Source organism: Hipposideros armiger, unplaced genomic scaffold (assembly GCF_001890085.2).
Source record: "Hipposideros armiger isolate ML-2016 unplaced genomic scaffold, ASM189008v1 scaffold_221, whole genome shotgun sequence".
Classification (NCBI taxonomy): Eukaryota; Metazoa; Chordata; class Mammalia; order Chiroptera; family Hipposideridae; genus Hipposideros; species Hipposideros armiger.
The window spans coordinates 1,037,435-1,054,106 of NW_017731571.1; the positions used below are offsets into that span (position 1 = coordinate 1,037,435).

Consider the following 16,672-nt stretch of genomic DNA (forward strand, 5'->3'; position numbering starts at 1 on the left):
GTGAGCGGCCGTCCAGAAGCCAGCGACCTGATCTGCCTCGCCCGGGAAGAGCGCAATGATGGTGCCAACTTGGGCCAGTGAAGCAACACCCTCCACAACTAGACTGAAGAACAAAACGACAGCAACTTGTCTGTTTCCCTTCCCCCAATTCCCCAGCACTGTTCCCACCCCCCCAATTCTCCAATAAAAAAAATCTTTAAAAAAAAAATGTTGAATTATGTTACTTTGATGTTGAAAAATAATTTGGAATGAATTGAAATACAATTGTAACTGCGATTTTTGAGGTGAAACATTTTGTATCATTATTCAGTGTTTTTGCAAGTCTGGATTTTTATACCTTGGCTTTTCTTAAGACAATAAAAATTATCCTGCCTGATTTCTGTAATGTTTAGGTTATTCATAAAACTATGAGTTACATTTATATATTTTTAGGTAGGTCCTGTTATTAGAAAACTTGATGACATTTTATCATCTTGAAAGCAAGTACCTTATCTGAGACTTAACTTTTTGAAAACTTGATACTGGTTTAGTTGAAAAATTTGTGAAACTATTTAAGAAACTGAAAAATAATTGCAAAAACAGATAATTGTGACTACTAGTTCTGTATCAGTTGAGTTTTTTGCCCTTTTCTCTGTATATGTTGTGTTTCTGTTTTTTCTTAATGAAACTTTTAGTAAAAAAAAACTGTACAGGTGCTAGAAATTATACAGATGAGGTTTTCCTCATCTGATTATGAATAACATTATTCCATAGGATATTAGCCATGTAGTATATGTGCTCATTAAGCCACATCTTTAGTAGGCTCATAAATACTTTATATATTAATAAGTATGAATATGTATATATTTATGTAAAATGATTAAAGGATATGCAGTGATATATATGATATGATAGATATACAGTATGATATGACAGTTTAAGCATGAAATACTTATAAGTCACTTTGCTTTTTGTTGTTTTTTTTAAGGGACCAGTTACTCTCCACAAGAAAATTCACACAACCACAGTGCTCTTCATAGTTCAAATTCACATTCTTCTAATCCAAGCAATAATCCAAGCAAAACTTCAGATGCAGTAAGTATATGAATATGCTCAATTTGGGTTTTTTTGGAATTTATTGAAGAAAACAAAAACAAAAACCTCACACCAAGTCTTGTTAAATCTATTGTCTTTAAAAAAATTTTTTTGTTTAAATCTAAGTTGACCTTTTCTTAATATATTCAAACTAATGAGCTAGCCTTACTAAAACTGAGGGTAGTCAGAAGACACCATCTTGGTATTATTTCATCAGCATTCCTGTACAGAGCACAATTTTTCCATTGAGATATCTGAGATATGAAGACCCTCAGATTATGAAACTTCTGTGGTTACTTAAAGTAATTTAGCATGAGCTGCTCTTTCCATAATAAACTTCTTACAGTATATGTTTATTGAGTATCTACAGTGTATTATACACTATTAGACACTAGCCCCTGCCCTCAAAGGCATGCAACCCAATGAGGAATTTTAGATAGTTCTAAAATGAAGTAAGTCAGTTTGAATTTTTTTTAATTCAAAGTTCAAATGAAAGTTCTAGTGTATGAATATTGAGCAAAAATTTAATAAGATTTCTATGTGCCAAGTATATTCTAGGTTGTAGAGAACTAAGAAAAGGTGGCCTATCTTAAACTAACTTTGACCTGTGGTAGAGACAGAAAAGTAGACAATTAAAATAGTGCCTGTTAAAGTTGCTTTGGGAGCATTCAAGATGGGGATGATCTCCCAGCTTGGATGAGGAAGGTATTAAAGTGTATGTAGTGCTGCCCAACAGATTGAATAGTTGAAGAGAGCTGGAATTTCTGTAACATGCAGAGGAAGAGCCACCTACAAAGACAGAAGTGTGAAATAGCATAGTATGTTTGGAGAACTACAGGATTTTGATAATGTGGAAGAATGGGAGAAGCTCAGGTTACAGAGATATAAGTGGGGGTCTGATCACAAAGAGTTCTATAATCTTGCCAAAGAATATTAATTTTATATAAAAGCAATGGAGAGCTATTGGATGATATAATTGGTAAAGTAACATATTTGCAATTTAAAAAATTAGGTAGCCTTGAGGAAAATACATTATAGGAAAGAAAGAACAGCTACAAAGCTATAGAAGTGTAGGTTGAATCCATCAGATTTTTGCCTTGGATATTTGGGTGATCATCATACCTTAATCAGCATTGAAAGACTCTCAGGGTTTATTATTTCTTGTCCCTTGTTGAAGCAGTATGGATAGTACACTTCCATTGAAAATTGAGACATCAATGATAATATTTTATAAAAATACATTTAGAATAATTTTAAATATTGTGTCAGTCAGGGTCCATCTGGGAAAACAAACATACGAGCTTATTTTTAGCACAGTTTAATAATACAGAATTTCATATACAAGATTGGTTAAGCAGGTATCGCAGGTATTAAGGACAAAAAAAAAAGGACACTGAGGGAACACATATGTAATGATTGATCCCTTAGGGCTGAGGAACAATAGGAAGAGTTTGGAGTTATCAGAATGGAATAGCTTATAGGAGGAGCCCTGCAGAGCTGGTGTTAGTAACCTCTGAGTGGTGTGATGCAGCTAGTTCTGGTTTGGGACAGTAGCAGAGAGCTGGAAACGGGAACCAACTGGCAGCTAGGTTTCTCCTTTCTTGTGCCTTCCAGTCTTCCTCTAATGCCTATTGTTGGCAGAATCTAACAGGAGGCCAGCTGGCTAAATAGGATGTAATTTGCGTTATTCCAGCCCTAGCTTTGCAGAACGGAATATAGAAGATTGGTATTGAGGCTGAGACAACAGCGTGATAAGACTTCACAGGTGTTACCATCAACTTGTGATGAGTCATTTTCAGTAAGACATGCACTGAGGATTTTAGAATGAATAGCTCTATTTTTGTCAAAAATAGCCCCATTAATTTACAAAGTTACACTAATGTAAAGTTCTATTGATCCCTGACACAGTTCAGATTTGGTAGTTGTCTGTTGTTAGGACAGAGGCAGGCCATGTGGACATTATTTTGGTAAAAACAAAAAACAAAACAAAAATATTCTTATTCACAGAAAACAAATTTTAATTATTTTGATTTTCAATAAATGGATTAACTTAGTGAAATCAGAATAAATAATGGGCATCAGATAAGCTTGAAAAACCCAAATCATAAAGGGTGTTGGGGAATTTCATTATGTGAGTGGAAACTGAAGACTGTTAGCAGAATAGAATAATTGTGTTACCTGTTTTCAGAATCAGGATTCCCCTTTTGTCGATTTCAACTATAGGTACAATTAACCTCCACGTAGTGGTCTTTTTCATTATAATGTACCCAGCGGGTATGACACATACATCAATTACAATCTTACCTGAGAAGTGGGCTTTTGAACATTTCTAAAGGTTATTTGTAAACTGACTTTGTCTTAAAATTACATCTAATGGAAGTTTTTGAATAGTAAGTAAAACATAAAATTACCTTTCATCTAATATTTTCATAATGAAAGAATAAATGAACAGATGAATATTAGGTAACCCAGGTTAATACATTATTTTAACCCTAGTTAAAATAAGGAATAATAGCTTTTTAAAAAAATGGTTTTTGGGGTTTTTTTTTTGTCTTTGAGGTTTTCAAGTTTTAAATCTGTCTTTGAAAATCACTAACAATATTATTTAGAGTACTAGGTAGACATTTGGTTGTATGGTGATTTATACTAACTGTTGAAAGTTGAGTTGAAGTCACCTTATTTTTTCAGTATTAGATTAAGATATTCGTATGTAGTTACCTGCTAAGTTCTGTGGTGAACATTTTGTTGTTTAAGACAGAGCCTACCTAGCCCATGGTAACTATTTAGGAAAAGCTTGTTGAACGTCTGCTACCTAAAGTAAATCACGATAGGGCTTATAGGAATCATGTAGACTGTTTTAGATAAGTTATGCATATTTTTTTAAGAGACATCTGAATCTCTTAGAAAAAATGTTTTCATTTTCATTTAAATACATTATAATTGGAATCTTCCCTTTTAAGTATCCTTCACCAATTTTGATTTGCTGGAAAGCACTTTAAATTCAATCCTAGATGACTTTCCATTTATGTTCCAACTCCTCTTATCAGTTAAATATCTTCTGTATGTTTTGGAGCTTTTAAGTTTGAGGCTCTCAGGATCTCTTCTCTGTAACCAATCTTGCCTGAAGATATTCTACTTAATTTAAAAAAAAAAATTTATGAGAGGACTCATAGGACTCTGAAATGATTACAGTGAACGCCATCTTTTTTTTTAATTAAATTATTTTTTATTATGAAATACACATTTTTTAGAATTAGTTTCAGCTGAATGCCATCTTTGATGTTATTCAATGAACTATTCTTTATTAACAACTCATAAATTCTAAGATTTACTATTTCTTTTTCATATTAACTTAGAGAAGTAGTGGGACTCCATATTTTGGAGAGATAGGAAGGAAAGATGCCTTTTTTTTTTTTTAAAGGAGAAAAAAGCATTCATAGGAGAGTTCTAAAAGATATTTTGAACTGAAGGAGAGTAGATAGGTGGCTCAGTAACGGTTTAGTGCTAGTCTTTTAGAGCAGCCATTTTCATACTGTTAGTCTCAAGACTTCTCTACATTCATGAACGTTGAGAGCTTTTTTTATGTGAATTCTATCATCAGTGTTTACCATATTAAATTAAAACTGATAAATTTGAAAAATAATTCATTTAAAAATCAATTATAAACCCATTATGTGTTAAATGTAATATATTTTTAAGAAAAATAACTTTCTAAAACAAAAAAATTGACATTGAACATGTCTTTAATGCCTGAGTTAGTAGAAGATACCTATAATTTCATACCTGCTATGCATTTCTTTCGTGATAGCAAATCTTTGTGTAGTCTCTGGGGAACACTCTTCGTTTGATAGAACGAGGAGAAAAAAGAAAATTATCTTAGCTTTATTATGAAAATAGTTTTAATCTTGTGCAATGATCTCAGAGTCCCTTATGGGTTCCTGGACTTGCAGAACTGATGCTTTAGGGCATATATTAGCAACTACATTGAGCCTAATTTAGAAAACTTGTAATGTTTGCAGGCCTTTCGTTTGTTTAGTTCTTAATTTTAGATACTTTTTTTAAAATGAAGAAATTGAACACCTGAGTAATAACATGGTGACAATATTGATAATGCTGTATTCTATAATTGAAATTTACTAAGAGAGTAGAGCTTAAATGTTTTCACCAAAAAAAACAATGTGAGGGGATGGACGTGTTAATTAACTAGATAGATGGACAAAATCCTTTCATAGTGTATATGTATATCCAATCATCACTATATACACTTCAAATATCTTACAGTTTTGTCAATTATACCTTAGTAAAGCTGAAAAAAATACATTGGAACGAAAAATAAATTAACACCTGTTGCACATTAGCATTTTAAAAATGACTCTATTACTTAAAGTCCCCCCCACACCTTTACCTATTTTTTTTGAGCATGGAAGTGGAGTAAGCCATGTTACTATGTGATTGTACTGCTACCCTGCAACACATACTTGTACTAACCTAAGATTGGAAAGGCAAAGTCACTGCACTGTCATACACCCATGTTCTTCAAAGTTCTGGTCTTTGAACTTTTAACTGTCCAGAAGTTGTGCCAGAATGTAAATTAACTGGCATTAAATATACTATTTGGTTGATTTTTTTATTTTTATTTTTTTCTTAAAGCAAGACTTTTGGCTAGGCAAGCAGTGTGTTGATACATATTCTAATGCAAGCTCCTTATCTCCTCCAGGACATGGAATAGTTCACAAAACTATCACTTTGAAGAACACTGGGCTAGACCCACTCCCATCTACCCTTTTGTCCTCTGTCCATCTGCCTCAAATCTCTACACTGTTGAACCCAGAAGAAAGGAAAGATAGGCTATCAAAAGTATATTATTATTTCATTTAATCTCAAAGCTCCTTTGAAAAAATAGTTAAGAAATTCATCTGAAGTATACTTGGGATTCTACCAGATTTCCTGGGGCCAGTGCAAGACACTTAAACTTGACACTTTTTGAGATTAGTTCCATGGAAACTGAGCCTTTCAGATTTTTCTAATTTCATTGTAATTTTACAGTGTCTATAAAATACCTGCAAGAGACTATATCTGAGAACTTTGAAAAGACAGACCAGTTTTAGTTTCAGGACAATGAGTGATGCTGCTGATCCTATATAGTATGTGAGACAAGATTTAGTTAATACTTGACCCATCTCATGGATTTTGAAGGTGAAACAAATTCATAGCCCTTAATTAGCTTTGTGTTTACATTTATTTTATTGTATTTATTTTTGCTGTTTTTCACTAAATAGCAGTAAATACAGGCAGGTCGTTCTCTTATACTATATATGATTACTTTTGTGCCATAAGAGTTTAGAACTGATGGACTCTCATGCTGTCAAATCAGTCAGTTGAGAATGAGTTCGCTAACCTCCCCTGCCATGTGACTGGAGCAACTGAAATTATGATAATGGGGAACTTTGTAAAGCCTTTCTAAAGTCAAGATGTTAATTTCACATTTTCTTTCTGTGCCTAATCAACTAGTGTTAATCTATTTAATTTTATATTTATAGGGTTTTCCATTATCTTAGAAGGATTTCATAATCTAAGGTCTCCTAAGAGTGAGAGAGAGAGAGAAAGAGAGAGAGAGAGAGAATGAATTACATCCTAGATCAGGGCTCCTTCATCTTATAAGTCTTTTCTCATATGTGTGCTTTGAAAACTATCAACATTCTTTATATTTCATATCAACTGATTAAAATAATATTAACATTTTCTAATTTTTAAAAATATTTTTAAGCCTTATGATTCTGCAGATGACTGGTCTGAACATATTAGCTCTTCTGGGAAAAAATACTACTACAATTGTCGAACAGAGGTTTCACAGTGGGAAAAACCAAAAGAGTGGCTTGAAAGGTATTTGCTCTTAATCTAATTCAACAATATTTCTCATTCTTTATTCTGTAGGTTACCATCTTAGAACATTAAACATTCTAAGTTTAGGTTTCTTATTGTGATACTTAGTCCCATTTTTAATTGCAGTGGTTGGCCCGTTGTCTGTGTTTTCCACTTCTCTTTGCCATTTCTCTCTTTGCCTTTTGGCCCTATCCAAAAGGGCTTTCAGTATACTTAATTTACAATTTCATATTAATCTACATTTATGTATCTTCCTTATAATTTGTAATGCATCTTCATTTATAATTCTTGTAGGACAATATTATTTTTCTTTCATATTTGTAGAATTAATATTGTAGAGTTGTAGTTGTAGGGTTAATGGCATAAATAATTGGTGTAATATTGCCATCAGTGAGAAACATTTAATATTCTCTTTGCTGCATCCCATCTGCCACATGAGTAAAATGATTTTATGGCCATGTTCAGTTCTTTCATTTTCCATATACCATTTTGTTGAGCATTTGGCCAGAAGTATTATATGTAGACTCATTGTACCTGGTATAATTTTTATGGGTTTATCTATTTTTTATTTTTAGAGAACAGAGACAAAAAGAAGCAAACAAGATGGCAGTTAATAGCTTCCCAAAAGATAGGGATTACAGAAGAGAGGTGATGCAAGCAACAGCTACTAGTGGGTTTGCCAGTGGAAGTAAGTATTAATTTTCTTCTTTGAAACAATAGTGATGTTTGATTCATTCCAGTAGTTCATTTATGTTACAAATATATATGCATAACCATTTATATATGTAAACTAATATAAATAGAAACACATAGGGTTTCCTTTATGTTGGATCTGTTTCCCTAAGCTCCACCATATTGTTTCCTGAAAAGGGAAAGTATGCATAGTGGAATAGTACACACATGTATTCATCACTATCCTTAATGCCTATAATGCAGTTTAGTGGTAAAAAATAAAACTTCATGTTGTGGATTGACTTTTTAAAACAGGAACTTTACTTCTTTGCTCCCCCACCCCACACCCCAAATTGTATACTACTAAACTAGACAACTGAAATCCCTTCCAAACTCCCTGGTTTCAATCTAATAACTGAATCAGAGCTACCCACAGATAGTGACACCAAAGTACCTATGTTTTATGTTACCAGTGAAAAACTTGTTTATCCATCTATTTGGAAACTGATTTCAACATGATCATAAATCTGTGTATCATCTCCATATTGTGGCCATACCTTAATGGTCTTTTGAGGCAAGATTTTGTCTAAGTGGGACAGTATGAGTAACATACATTTGCTTTTAATTCACATTAAATGTGTGTTGCTTTTACTAAACGGATTCTATTCCCAGTGGCTTCCCTTGTCTAGAGTAAAATGTAAATGCCACAGAGGGTTCTTGGGCCCTTTATCAAATTTTGAAATTTCAAGAATTTTAAGGTGTGTTCTAGGATTTGAATCTTCTATAACTCAAAACAAAAAAGTAGGTGATCTATTTGATCTCAGCAAAGAATATTAATTTTTTTGATGGGAAAAATTATTTAAGATGAAACAGCAACAGTTCTGCAGGACTGAATGTTTAAAGTACCGTATTCCCCCATGTATAAGACGCACCCTTTTTCGAAAAATTTGGGGTCTAAAAACTGGGAGCATCTTATACAGTGGTTGTATGAATGTTGGGGGGGGTGGGAAATGCAAGTGAAAAAAAATCTACAACCACTGTATAAGACGCACCCAGTTTTTAGACCCCAAATATTTCGAAAAAGGGTGCGTCTTATACATGGAATATGGTATGTTCCTTGGAACATTTCATTTTTTTATATTAGTGAAATTGTACTTTAGAATTCATAGAAAACAAAGTGATTTAAAGTACCGAAGTTAGGAAATTAAGAATATTGTATTTGAGACAGAAGTGCTATAGCTCCATTTCACTTAATACCTAAGTAACTGTGACTTTTGGCAAACAATTAAAAATGAGATAAGGTTTTCCTCTTTAGGTGTTAAAAAAAAAATAGTACCCAGCTTGTGGGCCTCCTGAACAAATTGTTCAGAGGTGTGGGTGGGTATCAAAATGGGTGTAAAAAGAATTAGCTATTTCGTTATTGTGCTTAGAGAGGAAAAAGATCAGAGCCTAGTTTGTCTACTTTATTCTTTACAAAATAACCTGTCATTTAAGTCACTCCTCCTCCATTGGAGTAGAGAAAAGTGAAGGGAGTAATTCTAGATCTGATAGAAATATCGATGGAAGTGAAAATACTATTTTTGTCTTCTAGTAAACCATTTTTAAGGAAATAAAATCAGTTGTATTTTTAAATTATCTTTGTGCTTCTTTATAATTTCAAAAGTAAGGCATGTTTGTTATTTAAAAAGTAGAAAAAATTTTAACCCCATTCCCAGGGACGTTTGGGGACATACACTTTTTTCTATCTCTTTGTATAAATGTGTACATATGTATTTTCCACCAAAAATTGAATTATATGTTACTGTTTTTAGCCTTTTTTGTTCAGTAATATTTCAAGGATATGTTTCTGTGTCAGTTTATAATTTTACGTTTGGTATGTTGACTGCAGGGTATTCCGTTTTTGGATGTGCCCTCATTTGTAAATAATCCTCTATCCATGGATATTTAGGTGGTTTTGATGTTTTTCCTATTGTAAACAATGCTTTGATTCCTATCTTTGCTCTTATTTGATTACTTCCTTAGCTAAATTTCTAGAAGTGCAAATGAGTCTGTGCTTGTGTTGAAATGTAGTCATGTATCACACTTTTTGAATTTTAAGTAATGTTTGCGAAAGGACCTTAGCTGTATTGCTGCTGCTGCTGTTTTTTTGTTTTTTGTTTTTTTGTTTTTTTAAATTGGTTCACAGAGCTATACTTGGTATGGTGTAGTAATAGTCACTAGGCCATTTAAGCATTTAATTTTGTCTACCCAAAAATGTTGGCAGTTTTCCCACATTAGTGGTCATGTAGGGTAAGGCTTAAAGCTTTGTAATTCCTAACTGCCAGTAAAAGAAGTGTGTATGTATGTGTGTGCGGAGGATACAGAGAGGATTGGGAAGATTTTATGTGTAAGGTGATAAAAGTATGAAAAATAGATTTTTAGAGGTTTTGGTTTTTTGCGTGTTTGTTTTTTTGTTTTGTTTTGATTTTACAGTGTAGTAAATAATGTTACCTGCAGCTTGACATTGAAAATTATATGGATAAAACTTTTAATTTGGTATTCCTGCTACTAGATTATTTTTATCATCTTTAATATGTGCCTGATTGCTCTATGGTTAGAGAAACCTTATCTTGGGGTTCCTCGACAGTAACACTAATGGCATTTTGGGTCAGGTATTGCTTTGTTGTGGGATGCTGTCCTGGGTGTGTTGTAGGATGTAGAGCACCATATCTGGCCTCTACATACTAGATGCCAGCAGCACGCCTCCCATCTCCTCTGTTGTGAAACCAAAAATGTCTCCGTACATTTTCTAAATGTCCTCGTTGGGGATGTGCAAATAGCCACCGTATTCTGTAGTGATGTGAGTAATAGAAAGCTGGTGCAGCTATACCTTCCTCAGTTCCTATAATGCTGCTGCCGTGTTTGTTTGTTCCAAAGCTTACAAACATTAGAAGAAATATCATGTTTAATTTTCACCTTAATATATTTACTTGATGCATTTTGACTATTGTAGTCATATAGAATTAAAAGGAAATTTCTTGATTGGGAGATAAAAGTTCTAGGTAAGCACGTCACAGGATTGGTGGGAATTCGACGTGGTATTATTTGTGTTATGTCTGTCCCTAAAAGTTTCTATTGTAATAGTATTCTTTTCAGGAAGAAACTCCAGAATAAAACTTTTTTAGGTTTTATGTGCATGCAAGTTGATAGTTAATATCATACAACAAATATGTTTTGTGATAGCTCAGTTTATTTGTTCATTTTTCTGATAAGGTAATATATGTGTAATTTATAACACTGAATTTCATTTAAGTCATTAAGTCAGAAAACTGTGTTTTGACCTGATTGAAGTTTTTTGGCAGTACCTTTTGTTTTGGTGTAACATGTAGGAATTGTGCACCGATGACTTGAAAACTGACTTGTAGTTTCAGCGTACTTCCTTCCTTGTGCTGTCTTGGTCTCTAGAATTGGAGGAACCGTGAATTGGAAAAAAACAACACAATATTCAACAGGGAGGGCATCCTTTGGTAATATTATCATTACATAGCATGTGCTTGAATCTTAAGATGTTTCTCTATTTGGAAACATAAAACATATTGTTTTAATTCTTTAGTTACTGATTATCGTAATTTAGGCTAGAGATTTTTTGATAAATAGAAATTCTGTTACCATGATTGTTGAATTTTTCCTTCTTTTGTAGTTTTTGAAGAAGCAAAAGTACTTATTTCTGACTTTAAAATATTTTTGTAGCTTTAAATTGGAGGAGGCTCTATATAACTAATAAATAGCAAGATTTTTTTTTACTATGCTGCAGATATAGGGCTTCTTTTTTCAGATAGCATTATCTGTAACTTGATTTTATAACCAATTCTGGTATTTGTTAGCATTATTAAAATACTGATTTACTTAATTGAATGCACAGTTCATTATAGAGTCAGTCATTTCAAAATGAGGTCATTTAAGCCCTAGCAGAAACTACTTGAGAGCCCACTTAACTAGCTATGTTAGTGTTCAGAAAAATCAGGCTAATAAAGCTAATATTCCTTTGCATTTGAACCACTGTGGATAATTCAGTTAATTATTAGAACCTGTGATCTATATTTTAAAAGAATGGACCAGTTATTTTTTCAATTTTTAAAATACTTAATTTTTTTTTTTAGTAAAATGTTATAACTCCATATATTGATTTTTTTTTTAAATGTTTTGTTTGAACAACGGTGTGGTTCTAAAGAATCCCCCAAAAGTAGTAGCCCACTTGAAATATAGATTAATATTTATAGTGGAGCTAAAATTCTTCTTCCAGCATTTAGATATTTATATGCTAGTAGTAAAACTGCAGACACTAACTGGGCTTGCAGTTTTCTAAAAAGATATAAGTACAGGTATGTTGGTAAATTAGCTGATGTTCAAGACAGGATTCTAACGTAATCTTTTTTCTTCCCCCTTCCGTCATTCCAACATCTCTTTTTTCGAACTGTGAACTAAAGTGGAAGACAAGCATTCCAGTGATGCCAGTAGTTTGCTCCCACAGAATATTTTGTCTCAAACAAGCAGACACAATGACAGAGACTACAGACTGCCAAGAGCAGAGACTCACAGTAGTTCTACGCCAGTACAGCACCCCATCAAACCAGTGGTTCATCCAACTGCTACCCCAAGCACTGTTCCTTCTAGTCCATTTACGCTACAGTCTGATCACCAGCCAAAGAAATCATTTGATGCTAATGGAGCATCTACTTTATCAAAACTGCCTACACCCACATCTTCTGTCCCTGCACAGAAAACAGAAAGAAAAGGTATGCCATTATTACTAGATGCTGCACGTTGAACTATAGTTTGAGTTTCTGATTATATTACATTATTTACGTTAGCTTAAATAAGACTCTTATACATTTTTTTAAAAGGTTTAGAATGTTACTGAATAGATGTAGGTCTAGAGTTAGCCATATTTAATTTTTTTTCTTTTAATTTTTAATTATGAAGCCTCATAACTGTTTTTTGCCTTTGACGCTTTTAAGTCCAATACTTAATTTAAAGTTAGTAATTGTTTAAATAACTTATCAAAACCATATGACTGTCCCTTCACATTTGTATAATTTTCAAATTTTGTGATAATTGTCTTGATGGTTTAGTTTAGAAATTGTCTCACTTTTCTATTAAAATTCAATATAAACAGAGACATTTTAAAAACTTGTCATTTCTACATAGCATGCAATTATTGGGTTCAATTTGTGAATTAGAGAAATTGAGTCATGGACCACAAGATAAGGAGTCTTAATTTCTGAAGACTAGAAGTTAAACTTTGCAACCCAAACTGTTGATCCAACTCAGTACTACTAACCATGGCATGTTCAAAAAATTTAGAGAAAAATTGTGACAACTGCTCCTTGGGAGGTGACACATAAACAGAAGCAGTGATGGGATAAGTCTGTTTTCATAGACCACTAACAATCCCAAACTTGATAGTATGTTTTAAGAAACTGAAAAAATGAAAAGGCAATAAGTAAATAAATTATCATGGGTAGACCCATTAGTCGATTAGCATTAGGAAATGTTGAGGAACTTTTAAATGTCATGTGGGTTTCAGAGATGCTGCATGGACATAATGAATCTTTAAGCTTTTAATTTATTGTCTGATTCATTATTTCACATTGATTTAATTTGTTAACAGAGGGTTCAGATAATTGCATTTCTTTTGCTTTTAGTTTCTTCTCCTTTTATGCATGTTACTTGAATTTCCCTTGTAGCAGTAGTTAGACATTACTAAACCATACTTTCATCATATAATATATAATATCATCAAATGTCAAATTCCCCAAAGATCGTTCGTATCAAAATTCATATCTACTTAGCCATAGTTGTGTGTGTGTGTTCGTGTGTGTGTGTGTGTGTGTGTGTGTGTGTGTGTGTCTGCCTGTGTCTGTGTGTATGTGTCTCTCTCTCCCAAGATTCCCTGAGGCCGGTCTAGCCACACATGGACATCAGGACACATCTGAGCTGGTCTCTATTACCTGCCCCCCACCCCATGCCTAATCGTTTTGCTTTCTAGAGCCCAGCTGAGGGCCAAGGGCTGGTGTACAAGCAATATTTACCCTGATACAGATTAAACTTACAAAGAAGAAATGAAAACTGAATTAATGCAGTAATTGTTAATGTGATACTTTCTAAAGGATGTTAAGGTTTTTCACTTTTTTAAATTTTGATCATTTGGTCAGAAAAATTTATTTTAAAAACCCTTGTCAGTTTTTTAAAAAAAACATCGTATGGCCTTTTAAAAGTCTATCTCATTTTACTTTTTGTTGATTTAACACTTTTTACCTCTTAACCCCTTTTTAAAACTTTTCCTTTGCTGTCTTCTGGGATACTGCTACTCTTAGGTTTCCTAGCTCTGTTATCTTCCTGCCCCTTAAATATCAGTAGCGTTTAGTCTGTTACTGTGATTTGTTTTTTTTCTTGCTCAACATGTCCTCTTTTGCTGGGTAAAAGTCATTCTGTGACTACTTTGTGTACATAAGTGACTCCCAAATCTTTATTTCTACCTCCTGTATACCTACATCTACTTCCTTTCTGTAGGCACTTGGTGTTCGTTACATCTCAGAATACAGCTTGTCCCAAATTCCTCCCTTTTCCCACAGTTTCATCTTAGGTTCTCAGTAAGTGAACACTTCTCCCCGAACTACTCCTTGTTCTTCAGCATTCTTGCCCACCTTCCCCTACCCACTCATTGACAGATGTTGTATTCTTCCTCCTATATCTTATCTGTGTATATTCTTTCTCTTGTTTATGCAGCTGCCATTATTGAAACCCAAGTCATCTCTCCTGAACCAACCTTCTAATTATTGCTCTGCTTCTTTTTACCCAGTCTGTTCACTTATGGTGGCATCATTGTAACTTTTAGATTTGATTGTGTCAACTTCCTTGCTTAAATTTTCTAATAGTTTCCCATTGTCCAAAGGATAAAGTTCATATTTCATAGTAAGGTTAAAGAAAGTACTTGACAGTCTGGTTGCAGTCTCTTATTAGCTTGACCTCCATCTTTTCACTCTTACATTTCCTATAATTGGTCTGTCGCAAATTTGTGCACTTTTTTTTTTTTTAAGGATTTTATTGGGGAATTTGGGGAGAGGAACAGCATTGGGGAATCGGGGAAGGGGAACAGACAAGTTGCTGTCCTTTTGTTCTTCAGTCTAGTTGTGGAGGACGTCGCTTCACTGGCCCATGTTGATATTATCATTGTGCTCTTCCTGGGTGAGGCAGATCGGTCACCGGCCTCTGGATAGCAGCTCTTGGTAGCTCACGCCAGCTGCCGGCTGCTCACGCTGGCTGCTGGCCACTCGTGGTAGCTTACGGCAGCCCACTGCAGCAAGGGCTGCAGCCTACGCCGTCACCAGCGACTCACGGCAGCCCAGCTCCAGGTTGAGCTGTTGCTCACCATCTTAGCTATAGAGGGCAGTGTCACTGGCCCTCATGTGGGATCCGAACTGGGGCCCTGCTGCTCAGAGCTGGTGTCCCAAGCCAGCTCCTAACCAACGCACCACTCGGCTGGCCCGTATTTGTGCACTTCTTAGGGCATGTTATGTCCTTTCATGTTTTGAGCCTTTGCTGAAAAGAAAGATGTGTTCTTTCCTCCATTCCCATCCTGTTGAACTCAGTTCTTTCTTTAAGAGCCAGTTCCAATGTCCTTTGGTTCTCAGTGTCAGTTACCTTCTCCCAATCTGTTTCCCAGATCATACTGTTGTTTATTTAGTACTTACCACATTATAATTTTAGTTCATTCAATTAGAGTGTATCCTGTTTAGGGTTAGACATTGTTTTATTGCATTTTGTACTTTGTTACCTTCTGCCCTCTTCTTCTGTGCTTCAAGCACCATTTCTAACGTACTTAATATAATTAAAAGTAACTGTGTGCTAGGTTTGGTGCTAAGTGTTTTATATACATTTTAATTTATTCCTTAAAACAACACTGTGAGGGGGAAGTATTGTCTCTCAGATGTGAAGAGCCTGAATATTGCCACAGTCTAAACACATAGCTTCTCAAATCCATATTCTTTTCCAAAAACCTTATGACATGAAAGATCTAACAAATATATATTAGTTTGAACTCTAGTAATTTAAAATTTCTGACAAATCATAGGTGATTCAAGTGTAAATTGTACACAGTGTTTGCTAATCACAAACTTGATATAAAAATTTTATATATAATTTATTGAACTTATTAGAAACTCAATTACCTTGGAATTGCCTCTTCATATAGGAGAAATTGTACAGTCTTTCGAAGTACTTCTCCTTGCATGTGAATTGAAGATAATATTTATAATTTCCTTAAATTAGATAGCAATTTGGGTCTTTTCAGATTGCTTTCCAGTTAGTCTAAATTTTGAAAACTTCCATTTGAAATGATTTTTTTCCTCAGTGGAGACATTCATGTTATTTAAATTAAACTTCCTCTTGACCCTTCTCATCAACATAGTGATTTCCTTCTTTGGTTTTTCCTTAACGATTTATATGAAGAGGTCGGTCGGTGGTTCAAATAAAATTGATATCTTGGTTGAGAGTGCTATAGGATAGCTAAGCTATATCTAAGGATGTCAGCAGTAGGATGCTGTGTTAAATAATACAAGAGCAGGATCTTTCTTAATCATTGATCTATCTATAGTGCTTGACAAATAATAGGGAGTCAATAAATTGTTGTAGATGGATAAGTAACTGAAAGAATGGTGATGAGCGTGTTGAGGATTGGGAGAAACACCTGCACTGGTCATGATTTGAAATATGTATTTGGAGAAAAAGAAGAGTGTTACATATGTTGTGTATCTCATTAAAGGATACCAGCAATAGATTTAGATCTGTTTAATGACAGTGTGTCTTTTGAGAAAAAGAACCTAAAATAGTCCTTGCTCAAGGGACAGAAATGTGGAGAAGCTGTGAAGCCTTTCAGTTTTTTTTTTTTTGTTTTTTTTTTAAGATTTTTTATTGGGCAATTGGGGGATGGGAACAGTGCTGGGGAATTAGGGGAAGGGGAACAGACAAGTTGCTGTCATTTTGTTCTTCAGTCTAGTTGTGG

General features: G+C 34.0%; 1 protein-coding gene across 7 annotated transcripts in view; it reads left to right on the top strand.

Annotated features, from left to right (window-relative positions):
* WAC (WW domain containing adaptor with coiled-coil) overlaps positions 1–16,672 on the top strand; it is an 87,276-nt gene that overhangs the window by 46,888 nt on the left and 23,716 nt on the right. For 5 of the 7 annotated variants that reach the window (XM_019654395.1, XM_019654393.1, XM_019654392.1 and 2 more), the window contains exons 4-7: positions 968–1,074; positions 6,842–6,957; positions 7,533–7,645; positions 12,096–12,404. In XM_019654395.1, the coding sequence (XP_019509940.1) occupies positions 968–1,074; positions 6,842–6,957; positions 7,533–7,645; positions 12,096–12,404 (645 nt within the window). The remainder of the gene's footprint in view (positions 1–967; positions 1,075–6,841; positions 6,958–7,532; positions 7,646–12,095; positions 12,405–16,672) is intronic. The other 2 variants (XM_019654397.1, XM_019654398.1) reach the window with 1 other exon arrangement.